Source organism: Carassius auratus, chromosome 4 (genome assembly GCF_003368295.1).
Source record: "Carassius auratus strain Wakin chromosome 4, ASM336829v1, whole genome shotgun sequence".
Lineage (NCBI taxonomy): Eukaryota > Metazoa > Chordata > Actinopteri > Cypriniformes > Cyprinidae > Carassius > Carassius auratus.
Genome location: NC_039246.1, coordinates 26,396,479 through 26,412,098, shown reverse-complemented (window position 1 = coordinate 26,412,098; position 15,620 = coordinate 26,396,479). Strand labels below are relative to the sequence as shown.

At 39.2% G+C, this 15,620-nt stretch overlaps 1 protein-coding gene across 12 annotated transcripts in view; it reads left to right on the top strand.

Annotated features, from left to right (window-relative positions):
• LOC113064324 (diacylglycerol kinase iota) overlaps window positions 1-15,620 on the top strand; it is a 36,706-nt gene that overhangs the window by 9,784 nt on the left and 11,302 nt on the right. For 4 of the 12 annotated variants that reach the window (XM_026235127.1, XM_026235062.1, XM_026235107.1 and 1 more), the window contains exons 2-12: window positions 6,916-7,024; window positions 7,509-7,604; window positions 8,016-8,102; window positions 9,179-9,235; window positions 9,351-9,419; window positions 9,502-9,570; window positions 9,661-9,777; window positions 11,496-11,570; window positions 11,750-11,845; window positions 13,610-13,692; window positions 15,330-15,390. In XM_026235127.1, coding sequence (XP_026090912.1) covers window positions 6,916-7,024; window positions 7,509-7,604; window positions 8,016-8,102; window positions 9,179-9,235; window positions 9,351-9,419; window positions 9,502-9,570; window positions 9,661-9,777; window positions 11,496-11,570; window positions 11,750-11,845; window positions 13,610-13,692; window positions 15,330-15,390 — 919 coding nt within the window. The remainder of the gene's footprint in view (window positions 1-6,915; window positions 7,025-7,508; window positions 7,605-8,015; window positions 8,103-9,178; window positions 9,236-9,350; window positions 9,420-9,501; window positions 9,571-9,660; window positions 9,778-11,495; window positions 11,571-11,749; window positions 11,846-13,609; window positions 13,693-15,329; window positions 15,391-15,620) is intronic. The other 8 variants (XM_026235123.1, XM_026235089.1, XM_026235150.1 and 5 more) reach the window with 4 other exon arrangements.

Sequence of the window (15,620 nt, the reverse complement as noted above, 5' to 3'; positions counted from 1 at the left end):
AGGGGAAACTGTTCTTTGAAAACATGCCCTATGTATTTAGTAGAAGAAGAAAACTGAGAGACTTGATTGAGGAACAGATTGTCACATCGCCATGAGGAAAGGACACACACGATGGAAGGCAGAGCAGAGAGAGGACGGACAGAACGACATGTGAGGGATGACAGTCATTAGTGGACTGTGGAGGGAAAGTGTGTGTCGCAGCGTGAGGCTGGGTGGTGATGGATATAAATATCTGAGCGCTGTTGTTTGGGGAGTTCAAGCGGGAAAAGCCCAGGCTTCCTGTCTGACCGCTATACCAGCAGGATGGGAGTTCTGTTGCACACTTATACGTTTTGCAGTGCTTTTATTGAAATGCTATAAATGAATATGGTACTACACAATGAATGCATTCACAAACTAATGTATTTAAAGATTTAAAATGCTAGAAAGCTACTCCTTCCCAGATTGGTCTAACTGCTTGACAAATACTGTACAAACGCCTTCTGCCAGTGATCAGTTAGTCCGGATTTGAATCATGCATTTAAGGTGCTGTTATCAGAAGGCGCTAAGTTAATTTAGCTCAAATAATAGCGAATCGCTAAAGATGCGATGAACATTTATCAGTCAGTGAATCAGGCTTGCTGAGCTTTTCCATCATCAGCTCAAACGCAGATGTTATCCGTGTTTTCAAGAGCGAAGGCGACATCCCGAGAAGCATGGCAGTAAAGTTTGTTCTGTATGTGTGAAAATATTGTGTGAAGTACCCAGTGCAGAATTCAGTAGGATTATGAAACCGTGTCAGTGGAGAGCTTGAGAGAAAACTGAGACATTCAAGGTATCTATTCTTTGTTAGTAAATAAACTAATGTGGAAAAAACAAGAGTTTGTTTTCTCACTTTTGGTCTACCGGGCCAATGTGTCCATAGTTGAAGAAACACCCATTTATAACTGGATCTGGCCACGGATATGTCCACCTACCTCTTAGTTCTTCCTCATGATCCGGTCACAAGTGTGATGTATGTGCTGAGTTTGCGTATGTGTGTGTTTGTGTAGCTTTCCTGCCATTGTCAGTGGGTGTTTGTCAGGCTGCAGTGACAGAGCTCATGGGCAAATGAGAGAAATGTGTCTCCATCCACCACACAGATGAACACATAGTCACAACAACAACATCACGGACACACATGTGCAAAAAGGGAACTGGAGGGAATTCAGCCTCGACACATTTAATCCTAGTGACTAATACTGTGACACATTTTTTCAGGAAACATTAGTGCAATAGTTTAGAAACTGCATCCTTGCCTTGGGACAGGGTAAACAGCCAAAGCATTCCTAGTAGCTTGCAGGGTCTGAAAATGTTTATCTCTCTTCTGAGTTTACACTGAAATCAGTGCTTTGTTTTCTCTGAGAAGATGTTGAGGTTGTTGGGAACCTTTAGGGGTCACCAGATTGAAAAAGTTTGGGAAACTGTGAATTAGTAGATGCTTTTGTGCAAAGTGACACACTGTTTCAAGCACAATGGTGATGATTTGTTTCTTGTTGGGTTCAATCTGTAACCTTATGGATACTATTTTCCACTTAGTGGGACGCTTGTTTGCAGTAACCAGAGGGTTGTCTGTTTGAACCCACTAACAAGTTAGCCACAGTCCCTCTAGGGATATGTAATTTATGTCCCAAATCTGACACATATACATAAGAGGACTTGTGAGACGCCTGCTTGCTGTAATTCGATAAACAGATAACAAGACTATGCTAAAAATGAAGCGCTGATAATATGTTTTGTGATGTTCTTATCTAGAACACTCTGTATTGCCTCTTGATATACTCTTGTGTTGTTCTGTTCATCATTCTGTTATCAGGACGCTGCTGGCTTCAGATAAAAGCACGAAGATTGAATTAGCCTAATCACTGATCTGCCCGAGATTTCTCTCAGGCTCGGGGTCTCGCAGGAGCTCTGCGAACGTGTTGATTTTGTTACACTTATTACCTTTGGCACATCTTTCTCTCGCTTGTGTTTCTTCACCCCACGGTGCTGAGTCTTAGATCTTAATCTCTGGAGTGAGAGAGAGAGGCATGAGAAAAAGGTCCATGTCAAGGACTTTCTACTCTGAAGAGAATGAGGAGAGGAAGAAGGATTGTGCTATGAAGCGCCAGTAGCCTTGAGGAAGTCGGTAATGGTAAGGCTCAGAGAAGCTGTCCTTCAAGTGCATGTTTGCCAGGGCCCGTGGGCAGGAAGAGTCACAGCGAGCACACTGACCCAGTTAGAGAGCCACAAGGAGGGATGGAGCGAAACAGAAGTGGAGAGAAAAAGAAGAGAGCGACAAGTTCAGAGACTCTTCCTGCAAGCAATTTCAACCTATCACGTCCAGATTGATCATTTGCATAAATATATAAGTAAATTGCATGTACTCTGGAGACTACTCCAGATTCACAAATGCTTCGTAAACTTCAGATTTGGCACTTAAATATGTGTGCGTTAATAAATTCCAACCATTCGTAAATAGGGCGCTTGTGCATGGTCATTCACAATTAGCATAATCCCCGCCTATGAATTACAGCTACGCAAATTTGCTTGTCCAGGAACTCATTGGAATATTATACTCTCTCAGGTTTGATTCCAGTATATTGCATAAATGCAAGAAAGACTAATAGGCCATTTGCCTAACAATAAATATTCAATAAGGTGTCCACCAAAGAGCTTTTAGCCAGCTAAAAGAGTTCAGGCTGTCTCTTCAAAACGACCAGCTGGTGGTTGTTATGATTTGGAATATCCTCAGTGGCAACACATTACTAGTATCTAATTTTTTACGAATTTTACTAAATATAAAAAAACAGTAACCATTAATATTGACTTCTCTGTTGTTGTATGCATTCACATTGTTGTATGGTTGGTCGGTATTTGTCCCGCCCCTTCTCCACTGATTGGACGGAAATAGTGACAGTGACGAGCACTGCATTTTACAGTTATCAACTCGGCTACAAAAAAGGGCAAGGGCAAATTAACTTGTAATTTCTTTAGTACCAACTAACATTTTCAAGAATGCGAAAGTTTACGTCAGAATGGATTTACACAAAAATTTGTTCTGCCCGTGTTTCGTGAATGAGGCCCATTGTCTTCTCATTACTTGATTGACATCACTTGTGTCAAGACGCAGAAGGATCATTCCCTTTCAGCCACATTTTCAAGAAATAACCTCAACAACACCGATCCATGACTATTAGACTTTACATAATCAGACAACTCACAAAAAGCTTTGCATCATCAGAGTGTGAGGTCATCGAATGGAGTCACATCCTGTAGAGTCATTAGATTGCGACTCGCTGAGTCTGGCCAGAGCAGAGAGCCATGCAGTCAAATACTGACAGATCCCTGGATAAAGTGTCCCTTTGTAACAGGTTGCCCATAGATTGTTTTGCATAAGGTCAACTTGGGTTACATAATGGACCTTAAAATAGCTCCAAGTGCTAGACGTGGGGCTGGCCTTGTGGTTTGGTTTTCTGGGGGTAATGATGGTAGTGATGATTGTGAGAGATTCTTGTCTGTCTCTGGTGACAGGACAGGACCTGACACCCATACACCTCCGGGTTCTCAGGTATCCTCCATCAGGTCTCAGCTGTCTGACGGCCTGATGATCTCAGCGCTACATGGGGAGGGGAGGGTGTGCTAGGTGTGCTCCGGCTCTATCAGATAGTCATGTGTAACAGTGATGTCAGCTCACCTTGCACTGGTGGATGCGAGCTGTCAGCTTCGGATGCTGCTGGAGAAGAGGTACGAGGCACACCGGAAGTTAGGAAAGGAGGATACCAGCTGAGAAGGAGAAATGGAAGGATGATTAGGGCCCGGAAGATGGTAGAGGAGAACCGAGTATGTGGGAAAGGGCGGAAGCGGAAGGTGACCTGGTACCACAGGCTTCTCGGCTACAGGTTAGTGACAGTCTAGTTTGACCAGGTGTTTCTGCATATCTCTTCAGCAGCAGAACTCCACTCTTTTACTTCTTTTCTTACTGAGATCGAGAGTGGGTGGCGCAGAGAGATGATATCATAGCTGTGTATGTGGGTTGACACCTGACTTAAAGCGTGGATGGAGTTTGCATCCTACACACAACTACAAAACCTAATTGGCCGAGACAATGGGAGCGGGAACAGAGATTATGATGCTGACAACACGATTTAAGACTTAAATACACCAACGGTGGCGTGTGTTGGACTGTTGCCATGCCTACGCAGGAGGGATGATATTACCAAAGGGTGTTGTGGGAAGGAGCGGCCGCTAGATTAAGCACACATCCCCTGCGTACACACACGTAAGCCCTCTGTCCATCCCTTCATGCCGGATAAACAGGAACCCGCATGGCAAATTAATACCGGCCGATGATAAATGTCACACACATGCACATCATCCTTCTGCAGTCTCTCGGTGAAGCCAGACCTCTGTCAAAGCTGGTTTTAGTAGAACTAATTCCATTATGGCAGTCTCACTGATTGCTCTTCCTGTCTGTTTCCACCGGCGTGTGGCATATTCTTTATCTCAAATTGTGTTCCATTCAGCCTGTGCGGTGTGCACTCAGTTGATTACTTTATAGTGAAATGTTCTGCTGTCTGCGACATGACACTGTGTTTACCCAGGACCGATTGTATGGCATCTTTAAACAGTGGACATCGTTGATTGATTTGCTTAATGCCATGGAATAATATTAAACAGAAATGTGTTACTCATTTACCTGACTGCAGTTGGAAAGAGGACATGTAGGTCTCAATCTCTTTATATCAGCCTGTGGATTTGATCATTGTAGTGCAATCATATCCTCAGAGACATTTACACTAATGATTCAGCATTCAGGATGTTTTTTAATGAAAGCTTTCTTACTCAGCTCACCATGTTGCATGTTTCCTTTGGTCATGCATGGCCTTTTTCCGATGCCTGTGTCATTAAGTTTCACATTTTGTTGCTCACAAGTCCCTTTTTCATTGCTTAAGGGACTCTCGTTTGTTTTAATTAAGTGTAAACTTTGTCTAAGGAAAAAGACATTTTTTGAGATCTGTTCTGAAATCTTTGAGAATACATGTTAGACCATTTTTTGCCAGGAGAAAAATCTGAGAGCTCTTGTTTCCGAAAACCTGGTTTAGATTTTATTTCCTACGCATGTGTGACATAATTGTTTATGTATATTTGTTGTCATGTTCCTGGCATTCACCACAGTGGCACGTTTCCAACGCACATGTCATCCACCAGGGGTTCTATTTTTAGCTCGGAGGGTTAAGGTGCGTGATCCCGTGGCCCCGGCTCGCTTTACAGAAGAGCTCGTAACTGGACTCTCGCTTGTGTTCTTTCTGAACGGGATAATTTTAGACGAGGATTTGAAACTTTCAGCAGGGTGTCAGGTGTACGGCCCACCATTTCCTTGTGCGTTGTTCTTTTCACCCCCTGTCTCCGTTGCTTGTCGTGAGTGTGTGTGTGTGTAAAATTATACACCGAGCGTTGGGTCACTTTCAACCTTCGCTTCAAAAGGGACGGCCATATGGCAGTGTGTGCTTACTATGTTAAATATTGGAGGAACATCAAGTGGCAGCAGTTTTTGAGGAAGGAGCTTGGAGTTTCATCAAGTTCATTTACACATTTTAATATGCATTTGGACAGCTGGAGATAGCATGCATGCTACATGTTTTTTATATATATTAGTATCCTTAGATTTTTAATGCATGTGTTAACATACATGAAAAATGTTTTGGCCATACATACTATTAACCTCCTTAGAGCGGTCACGAACTGCCTCTGTTTTTAATTTCTTCTCTGAGGTTCACTTATAATATTACATCAAAAACATCCTAATTCAGAAGTAATATGCAATTTTTCTGTCCTGTTTTAACCCCCAAACACACACTCATCAGAGCGCTGTTTGAAGAGGCGTAGCGGATTGTAGACTCGGAAATAAACACCCACTGATATGATTAGCTAACAGTTGAATCCCGGGCCCCAGCTCAAGATCCTTTCATGATCACCCCCCCCCCCCCTCTCTCTCTCCCACTTTGCTTTCTGTCTCCTACACTGGCTTATCATAATAAAGTCAAAAACACCAAAAATAAATCTTAAAATTGTTATTTTTTAAATGCATTCCGGGGCTTGGCAACAATGTTTACGAGCATAGACAACACACTACATATGTAAATCAGTGGGTGGGGTTAAATCGGCATCTCTGAAGAAGCAATCATTGATCTTTTCTGCTGAGACAAGGTTTATTCACACGATTACATCATAAAGCGACAAATTCCACAAGCGGTTGTTTTAGCCGACTGGTTTCAGTAGAAGCTGTTTTTAGACTAATGACATCGTTTTGGGCTCTGAAACTTACAGCATGATTTTATAGTACAATGACCTCTTCTTATACTGTTTGTCTAAAAATGAAAGGAATTTTGGGTTCTCGGTTCATGACCCCTTTTTGCTCTCTTTGTGTTTGTACGGACAGTGTGGGTCTTTTTTCGAGGGCTTAATTTGTGCAAATAAAGGTCTCAGTAGATCTGTCTGGGATACTGGCGTGGGATGATGTCTAATTTAATGGAAGAATGACAGACAGAGGAAGTGATCACACGATACTGACTCATGCAAGTCCCTTGCTGGGACACAGAACAGTCTTTGCTGATTTCATACCATATGAGGCGGAGGCTCTTCTTGCATGCAGGGAATTATGGGAACTTCCTGGCCAAGCAGACTGGTTAACAGATTGGTCTGGATCATTTTGATACTGGCACAAGGTAGCCGGGCGTCTCCTGTTGTGTGTGTTTGTAGTGTGTACCTGCTTTGATGATGACTAGTCCTTTTATGTGCAACAGCAAGGAGCTTCAGCCCACATCTCAAAACCTTCAGTCCAGCAAGGCCTCATTATTTTCTCTTGAATGTGTTTACTCTTGTGTTGAAGCTGTTTGTGGTCGTTCTGCTCCACAGGAAAGCCATCTCACGCTCGGGACTCCAGCATTTGGGTCCGTCCCACAGTCCATTCCCTGCCCTGAGCAATGGACCGGCCAAGGAGCTTCGCAGCACAGTGGACTGGAGCGTAAGTGTTCTTCATCCGTCTGTCCAACTGTATGGTATTACTATTAATATAATAGTTTATAATAATAAAACTATATGTTTTTTATAATAGTGGTTATTATTAAATAATATTTAATATATGCAGATATTATATGCACATGATGAATATTTTTGGTTTGTTTTCCTGAAAGAGCAAAACTGTGAACATTTTAAGAGTGCATTAGCATGGCTAATTAACTTCAAAGCTAACACTGCCCTAGAGTTGTTACATTTGTCGGTCAGCTGTATACGTTACTTTGCTGAGTGTCAATAATGTACACGGCCAACAAATGTGAGCTTTGAAGAGAGAGTCCATTAGAGTCCAAGAAATGACATTAATTTATAGGAATAGCAAGATTTATATTGGTTACTTTTCTGAAATGAGATATATGTGACCTCCAAAGGAAATGAAACACATAAATGGATTAAAAGCCACAAAAGCTTTCATCTGATCTCCTCATTTGCAGGAGAGCGCAGTGAACGGTGACCACCTGTGGCTGGAGACGAATTGCTCCGGCGATCTCTGCTACCTGGGCGAGGACACGTGCGTGGTCAAGATTGCAGTGAGTATAGCGTGGTTAAACAGGTTAAAACGGACGAGAGAAGTCAGACGGTTGCTGTATTTGCAGGGCGAGCTGAAGGCAGAGAGGAGAGTGTCATTAGAGCGTTTTAGCAGGGACATTTTCTTTCATGAGATAATGTGAGGCTGGTGTGTGTTGAAAGGAAGAGGCAGCTATTAGTCTGAGAATCTACAGCAGGTAAAAGGATTTTGTTAGGCTTTTGTTAAAGCTCTGATGTTTTCATAAGCCGTGGCAACTCTATTATTGCCACTTCAAGCAGTTGGCAAAATCCTTCCCTTCCTCAGAGGAAGCTTTTTACCGCTGAAGATGAGAGCATATTCTTCTTACAATAAGATGGATCGTAGATGTGTGCATTTGCTCTGTGACAAATTGCTGTGTGTTTTGTGCTGTTGGGATCTCTTTAAGAAGTCGGCTCCCCGGAGGAAGTGTGCCGCCTGTAAGATCGTGGTCCACACGGCTTGTATCGAGGAGCTGGACAAGGTGAGCGGAGGCAGAAATATCTCTAATTCTCATGCACGTCATCAGTATGCCCTCCACAGATGAACGCTGACGTTTGTCTCTTCAAGCAGACATCAGGAGGATGATGAAATGGGATGAGAGGGTATAATCTAGGCATTGCAGTTATGGTTTTAGGATCAGGAGTTGTGGGTTCCTGCTGTTGCAGTGTTCAGATATATTTGTCAGTGCAATTGCACAAATAGATTTGAAAGGATAACAGTATATACCTCAATATATATTGCCTTGCTGCAAATGTAATGAATAATTTACTATGTATTCATGTCGGATTTGCGATTTATTTCATTTATTTAATTGTATTGAGAAATTATATAAATAGTAATGTTATATAATGTTATATAATATAATTATAGTTGAATATTCCAATACATTATGCTGAATATTTCAATACATTATTTCTAAACTATTATTTATGTTTTACTGACTTTGTGGTAATGTCTGCATTTGGCTAATTTATTGAATTTAAATATATTAGAAATTCTTAGAATTATTTAATACTTGAGAGATCACTATTTTTTTATATTTTGTCATTTTTTTTTAAATATAATTTTAATATGGTGTAAATATTTCAGGTTGTAAACATTATATAATACATTATATATTAATTGTTATATACTGTATAATGCATGAATATAAATAATATAAAATAATATAATAGTTCCATTTATCAGTGCAGTTGCATGAATAGACAACATGAATATCAAACTTACTTTGTATAATAATGTATATTCTTTTTGCAAGAAATGTAATTATTATTTTTTTATATTTGAATAACAATATAGTTATTTCTGTTTTTTTTTAATAATATAAATATTAGAAATTGTTTAGAATTATTTGATGGTCTAGAATTATTTTTTGTTTGTAAATTTTTTAAACAATTAACATATTGTATTAATACGTATGTGACTGTATTTCACATTGTAATTGTATTTTATCAATTGCATAAGGTCATTTAATATAATATGATATAATATAACACAAGCTACAACATTCAGAGCTTCTCATTGTATTATAATTCTGCTTTCGTTGTCTCCTCACAGATCAACTTCCGCTGCAAACCCACCTTCAGAGAGGGTGGCTCTCGCTGTCTTAGAGATGTGAGTCCACCTCATGGCCACAGCACTTTACATCATGCTGAAGTTTACCGTGCGTTCACTGAATGAACCCTTGTTGGCACGTTTGCATGTGACCCGTTGTGTCTGTTTGTGACAGCAGAACGTTTTAAGACATCACTGGGTCCATCGTCGGCGGCAAGAGGGGAAGTGTCGTCAGTGCGGAAAAGTATGTCAAGCCTTCAAAGTTTATTGAAGAACTCCTTCGCAAAAGTCTAGGATGTTTATGCCATCTTTCACATTCATTGCAGAGTTTCCCGCAGAAGTTCTTCCACAGCAAGGAGATTGTGGCCATCAGCTGCTCCTGGTGCAAGCAGGCAGTGAGTGTCACATCAGCGTTTAACGCACTGCCTTATTTAACGCAGATTTGTTTCATCTCTTTCTCTGTTTCTCATCTCTCTGTCCGTCAGTTCCATAACAAGGTCACGTGCTTCATGCTACATCAGATCGAGGAGCCCTGTTCTCTAGGAGCTCACGCCGGGGTCATCGTACCCCCTTCCTGGATCATCAAAGTCAGGAAACCGCAGGTACGTTTTATCAGCACTTTATGAGAAGACCCGAGTCTGAAATTTATGTAATGTCCTGCAGGAGATGCTAAGGCAAGGTGACACTAGACTGTGTTTTGAAGCTAGGCTTTATGATCTTGTCTTCTGCACTCAGTTATGCTAAATATGCTTTGATGCTAAAAGATTTGATAACAGTGTGTTTCATAAAACTCGTCTACGGAGCTGCTTTCAATGTTTCATACATTGCAAAAATCACTTCTTACTCAGTATTTTTGTCTTGTTTTATAGTACAAATATCTAAATGTTCTGAAACTAAGAAACCTTTACTTGAGAAGCAGAATGACTTAAAGTCTTGAAAAGTGTTTTCTTAATAACAATAATAATAATAATAATAATAATATATAAAACTAAGTTTTGCCAATGGGGTAAAAAAGAAATAAATTGCATTCAAATGTATTTTTCTTACGACTTTGGCAGATATTTTTCTTATAAGCAAAAATGTACTTCATTTTGATAATATTTTCAGAAAGCAAACATATCTTGTGCAGTTTTGCTTCACATGTAAATGTGCCTTGATTTAAGAATGATTAGATATTTGGAGTGGAAAATATGGAGGATTGTTTCCACCATGGGATGAAAAAATAAAGCTAACTGCAACATTTCCCTCACAATTCTGAGTTTATATCTCCGATTTTTCACTTTTTTATTGCAGTACTGAGATTCTGGCAAGTCTTACAAAATATGAATTCAGCATTGCAAGAAATAAAATTTTAATTGCAAGGGTAAAAAAACAATCAAGTCAAGATAAAGTCGCAATCAAAATTTTAATTAGTTTTTCTATTGCAAAAAAAAAACAGAATTGCAAGATACAAAATCTTTTGAATTACTTGATATCAATTTTGAATTGTGAGATATAAACAAAAAAATGATTTTTAAATTATCTAGCAATTTAGAAAAAATAAATAAATTGTGAGATGGATAAAGTTGCAATTGTGAGGAAAAAAAAGTGTCAGGCTAAGAATTGCTTAGGAAATCAGGACAAAAATATTGAGTGAAAAATAAATATATATTTTTGCAATGTAAACTTTTAACATCACAGTTTATCTGTTGCCTTGAAAGCCAGAATTGAATTCAAAAACTGACCCATCATATCTTCAGTCATAGCAGATATTTAGATCACTATGATTGGTGGATGTATGCTTCGATGGGGCAGCTTTTTGCTGCTTTCAGTTCAGGAGTTGCTCAAAGGGAAGTTGCTTGCTTGTATTCAAAGTGTTTTTGGAATAGTTCAACCAAGGAAAATCTTTTTATTATTTTCTCATCTTCATGTCATTCTGAACCCATATGACGTTTAATTCTTCAATATAAAAGTGATGTTTTGCAGTATGTTTACACTGCTCTTTACTTACAGTGTCAATTAGTAAATGTGTTTTGTATTTTCTTCATTTTATGACTTCAGAAGACTTTAAACATCATATAAATATCATACTATTTTTAAGATGTTTTATTCTTTTTGGTGTTGGACAGCTGTCAGCGTTTGCTTTAGTTGGTAAAAATGAACAGTATTGGCATCAGGTTTCTTCATCAATGGGTTCAGAGCGATATGAGGGTGAACAAGTGATGAAAAGTTTTCCTTTTTGGGTGAAATAGAAAAATATAAATTTCTAGCCCAAACTAAACTTGGTCGTGCTGGAGTTAGTTTTGGTATGTGTTGGCTTTGTCTCTCTCCTGTGTCCCAGAGCTCATTTAAAAACTCCACTCGAAGGAAAAAACGGACGTCGTTCAAAAGAAGAGCCAGCAAGAAGGGGACGGATGTGAGTAGATCTGATTCCTGTCCCTCCTTTGAAACGATGCCACAGTGTTTTCTGAGGGCTTTCTTCCCTTAACTCCTGCTCAGTGATCATCTGTCCTCACAGTTCACTCCAGCGGTGTGTGTGTCTGTATTTGTGTGCAAATGTGCGTTTATTGAAGTATAACGGAGTGACTTCTGCAGGAATGGAAATGGCGTCCGTTCATGCTGAAGCCGCTGCCCTCACCGCTGATGAAACCAGTTCTGGTGTTCGTCAACCCCAAGAGCGGCGGAAACCAGGTGATCTTCTGTATAAAGACCCTAATGGAGGAATTATGTTCAGTCATTATAGTACGATAAACCCTGAAAGAGTCATTATGACCAAATGAATGTACATTAAACTGCTTAATATGCAACTACTTTGCATAAATATTTCATTTAAAAGGAAATGGATACATTGCATGAACAGTTTCAGATGAAATCAATATTTCATGTTCATTTATTTTATTGTGTGGGGAGAGAGTTAAACAAGCAATCTGTGTGTCTATTCGTCTGTTGGCCTCTCTGCCATTCTTTCTATCCATCCATCTGTCTGTGTTTCTATCTGTGTGTCTATCCATACATCTATCACTGTTGTTCTGTCTGTGACTGTCTGTTCTATCTGTCTGTTGTTCTATCATTCTGTAATACTATCATTCAGTCTGTCATTCTGTCTGTTGTTTTACCTGTCACTCTGTCTGTTGTTCTCTCTCTGTCGTTCTATCTGTCTGTCTGTTGCTCTGTCTGTCGGTCATTCTACATATCACTGTGTTGTCTGTCGGTCTGTCGTTGCATCACTCAGTCATTCTATCATTCTCTCTGTTGTTCGTTGACTTTTTCTATCTGTCTGTCGTTCTCTCACTGTCATTTTTTTCTATCACTCTGTCTATCATTCTGTCTGTCTGTCTGTTACTCTATGACTGTTATTCTATCTTTCTGTTGTTAAAATCTATGACTATCCTTCAGTCTGTCTGTTGTTCAGACAATTCTAATCTGTCTATCACTCTGTTGTTCTATCTGTCTGTTGTTGTTTCTGTATCTGTCTGCCATTCTATCTGTCCATTTTTCTGTCTATGACTGTCTGTTGTTCTGGTTGTCTGTCGTTCTGTCAGTCACTCTGTCATTCTATCATGCTGTTGTTCTGTCTGTTGTCAATCATTGTTTCTCATTCTATCACTGTTTAGCTGTTTATCCTTCTTGTTCAATTTGTCTGTTGATCTGTCTGTCTATCTGTCTCTCTGTCTGTCTCTCTATCTGTCTGTCTGTCTGTCTGTCTGTCTGTCTCTCTGTCTGTCTCTCTATCTATCTATCCTTCTATCTATCTATCTGTCTGTCTGTCTGTCTGTCTCTCTATCTGTCTGTCTGTCTCTCTGTCTGTCTCTCTATCTATCTATCTATCCTTCTATCTATCTATCTGTCTGTCTGTCTGTCTGTCTGTCTGTCTGTATGTCTGTCTGTCTCTCTGTCTCTCTATCTATCTATCTATCTATCTATCTATCTATCTATCTATCTATCTATCTATCTATCTATCTATCCTTCTATCTATCTATCTGTCTGTCTGTCTGTCTGTCTGTCTGTCTGTCTGTCTGTCTGTCTGTCTGTCTGTCTCTCTGTCTGTCTCTCTGTCTATCTATCTATCTATCTATCTATCTATCTATCTATCTATCTATCTATCTATCTATCTATCTATCTATCTATCTATCTGTCTGTCTGTCTGTCTGTCTGTCTGTCTGTATGTCTGTCTCTCTATCTATCTATCTATCTATCTATCTATCTATCTATCTATCTATCTGTCTGTCTGTCTGTCTGTCTGTCTGTCTGTCTGTCTGTCTGTCTGTCTGTCTGTCTGTCTGTCTGTCTGTCTGTCTACCTTTCTATCATTCTATCTATCTGTCCATCTATTGTTCTATCTTTCTAACGCTTTATTGTTCTATATCCTTCTGTCAGTCTTTCTCTCTGAGTGTCCCTCTGTCGTTCTGTGTGTGTATCGTTGTGTCTGTCTGATCTTCTGTCTGTGCTCCTCAGGGGACGAAGCTGCTCCAGATGTTCATGTGGATCCTGAACCCTCGGCAGGTGTTTGATTTGTCTCAGGGAGGGCCCAGAGAAGCGTGAGTCTCTCGATTTCAGCGCTCTCTTTCATTACATCTCAGATCATCTCTCTCTCTCTTCCTCCCTTAATGCGCTTTAACCCACCATTTCTTTGTCCTGACCACATTAATTATGTAGTCGTTGGATCTGAGCAGTGCTGTGTTGTGTGAGGGAGTACAGTGTTCTAGAAGCTTCTCTCCCCGCTGCCCACCGCCTCAGTTCTCCTCAGTAATCGAGCCGTGAGGCAGCACAGCACAGGCGATGGGCTCTGATGGGCTCTAGCGCTGACAGAGAGTATTAAGAAGGGAGGGCAGACACAGCTGGGCGGCTGGACGGCTTTTCTTCAGAGCTGTCTGACAGAGCTGTGATTAAACTCACTCTATTAAAACAGAAAACCAACACACACTCATGCAGTGGCCCCAAAACAGTGCATCTACTATTAAAAATGCCATTGCATTAGAAGGAAATCATGAAAATATGAAATGAAGTGTCATTTATTTCAAAGAAAACGATTTATCTATATTTAAACTATATATCATACCAAATGGTTCCAAGAGGAATTGTTTTATAACGTGAATGAACACTGAAAACGACAAGAAAATTGGTAACACTTTACAATAAGGTTCCATTTGTTAATTTAGTTTATGCATTAACTTAACATTAACTTAAAATGAGCACTACACGTTTTACAGTATTTGTTCATCTTTGTTAAAGTTAGTTAACATCTGTTCATTGTTGGTTCATGTTAGCTCAGAAACATAACATTAATAGATACAGCTTTTGATTTTAATAATATATTAGTAAATTATTAGATTCATAAATGCTTTAGAAGTATTTTTATTGGTTGTTTGTTAACTAGTGTAGTTAACTGATGTTAACAAATGGAACCTTATTGTAAAATGTTACCACAAAAATGCTTTAGAAAACACGTCTGAAGCATTTATTAATCTTCATTTCAAAGTTTACTAATACATTTTAAGCTGTATTATTAGGAATATTATTTGAAAACTTGAGCTTACATGAACTAACGATGAACAGTTGTAGTTTTTATTTACTAATGTTAACAAAGATTAATAAATACTGTAATAAATGTATTGCTCATTGTTAGTTATTGATAGTTAATGCATTAACTAGCGTTGCTAATAGTACCCACTTTACATTAAGGTTAAGTTTGTTAGCATTAGTTAATGCATTAGATGCTGATGATAAACATTTTACTAATTTACTAATGATAAATAGATTGCATTTACCAATCTAGGCTAATTATTAAATGTATTGTTATTAACGTTATAAAATGTATTAAAATAAGCGTTAATAAATGCTGTAAAAGTGTTATTTCATGATGCATTAACTAACAATAACAAATTCAGATTTATTGTTAAAGTGTTACCAATATCAGTGCAAAATGGCTCTGAAATGTGAAGTTAGTTGTGATCAAGTGATACTTGTTTTGATATTGGTTTCTAATTCGTAACATTATCAAAGCATGAATGCATGAATGTCCGTGTAATTCATGCTTTTAAATGTGCTTTAAGTGTCCAATTCTTGTTAGGGTCTTTAAACAGCGCTTATGTTTGGATTTGTTATGCTTAATGGAGGATTCTGTTAATAAGCATGCATCAGTAACACATCACTGTTGTTTCCCTCGGTCTGTCAGGCTGGAATTATACAGGAAAGTGCCAAATCTTCGCATCCTTGCCTGTGGAGGAGATGGAACGGTAAGCTGCAATGCATGTTGGGATGCTAATCATGATGAAGTTTAGAGGTTTTGGACGCACCCCCCTCTGGTGACAAATGTGTGGAACGACAATGAACGCGCAGTGACAAAACACTGTAATTAGCTAATGGTGGCTCTGTGCTTTACAGTGTCACGCTTTCTTGTGATTAATCTCTAGATCTATGAATTATGTGAGTTAAAACTTGGATTTCCTGAGCGCTTCTGTCATTT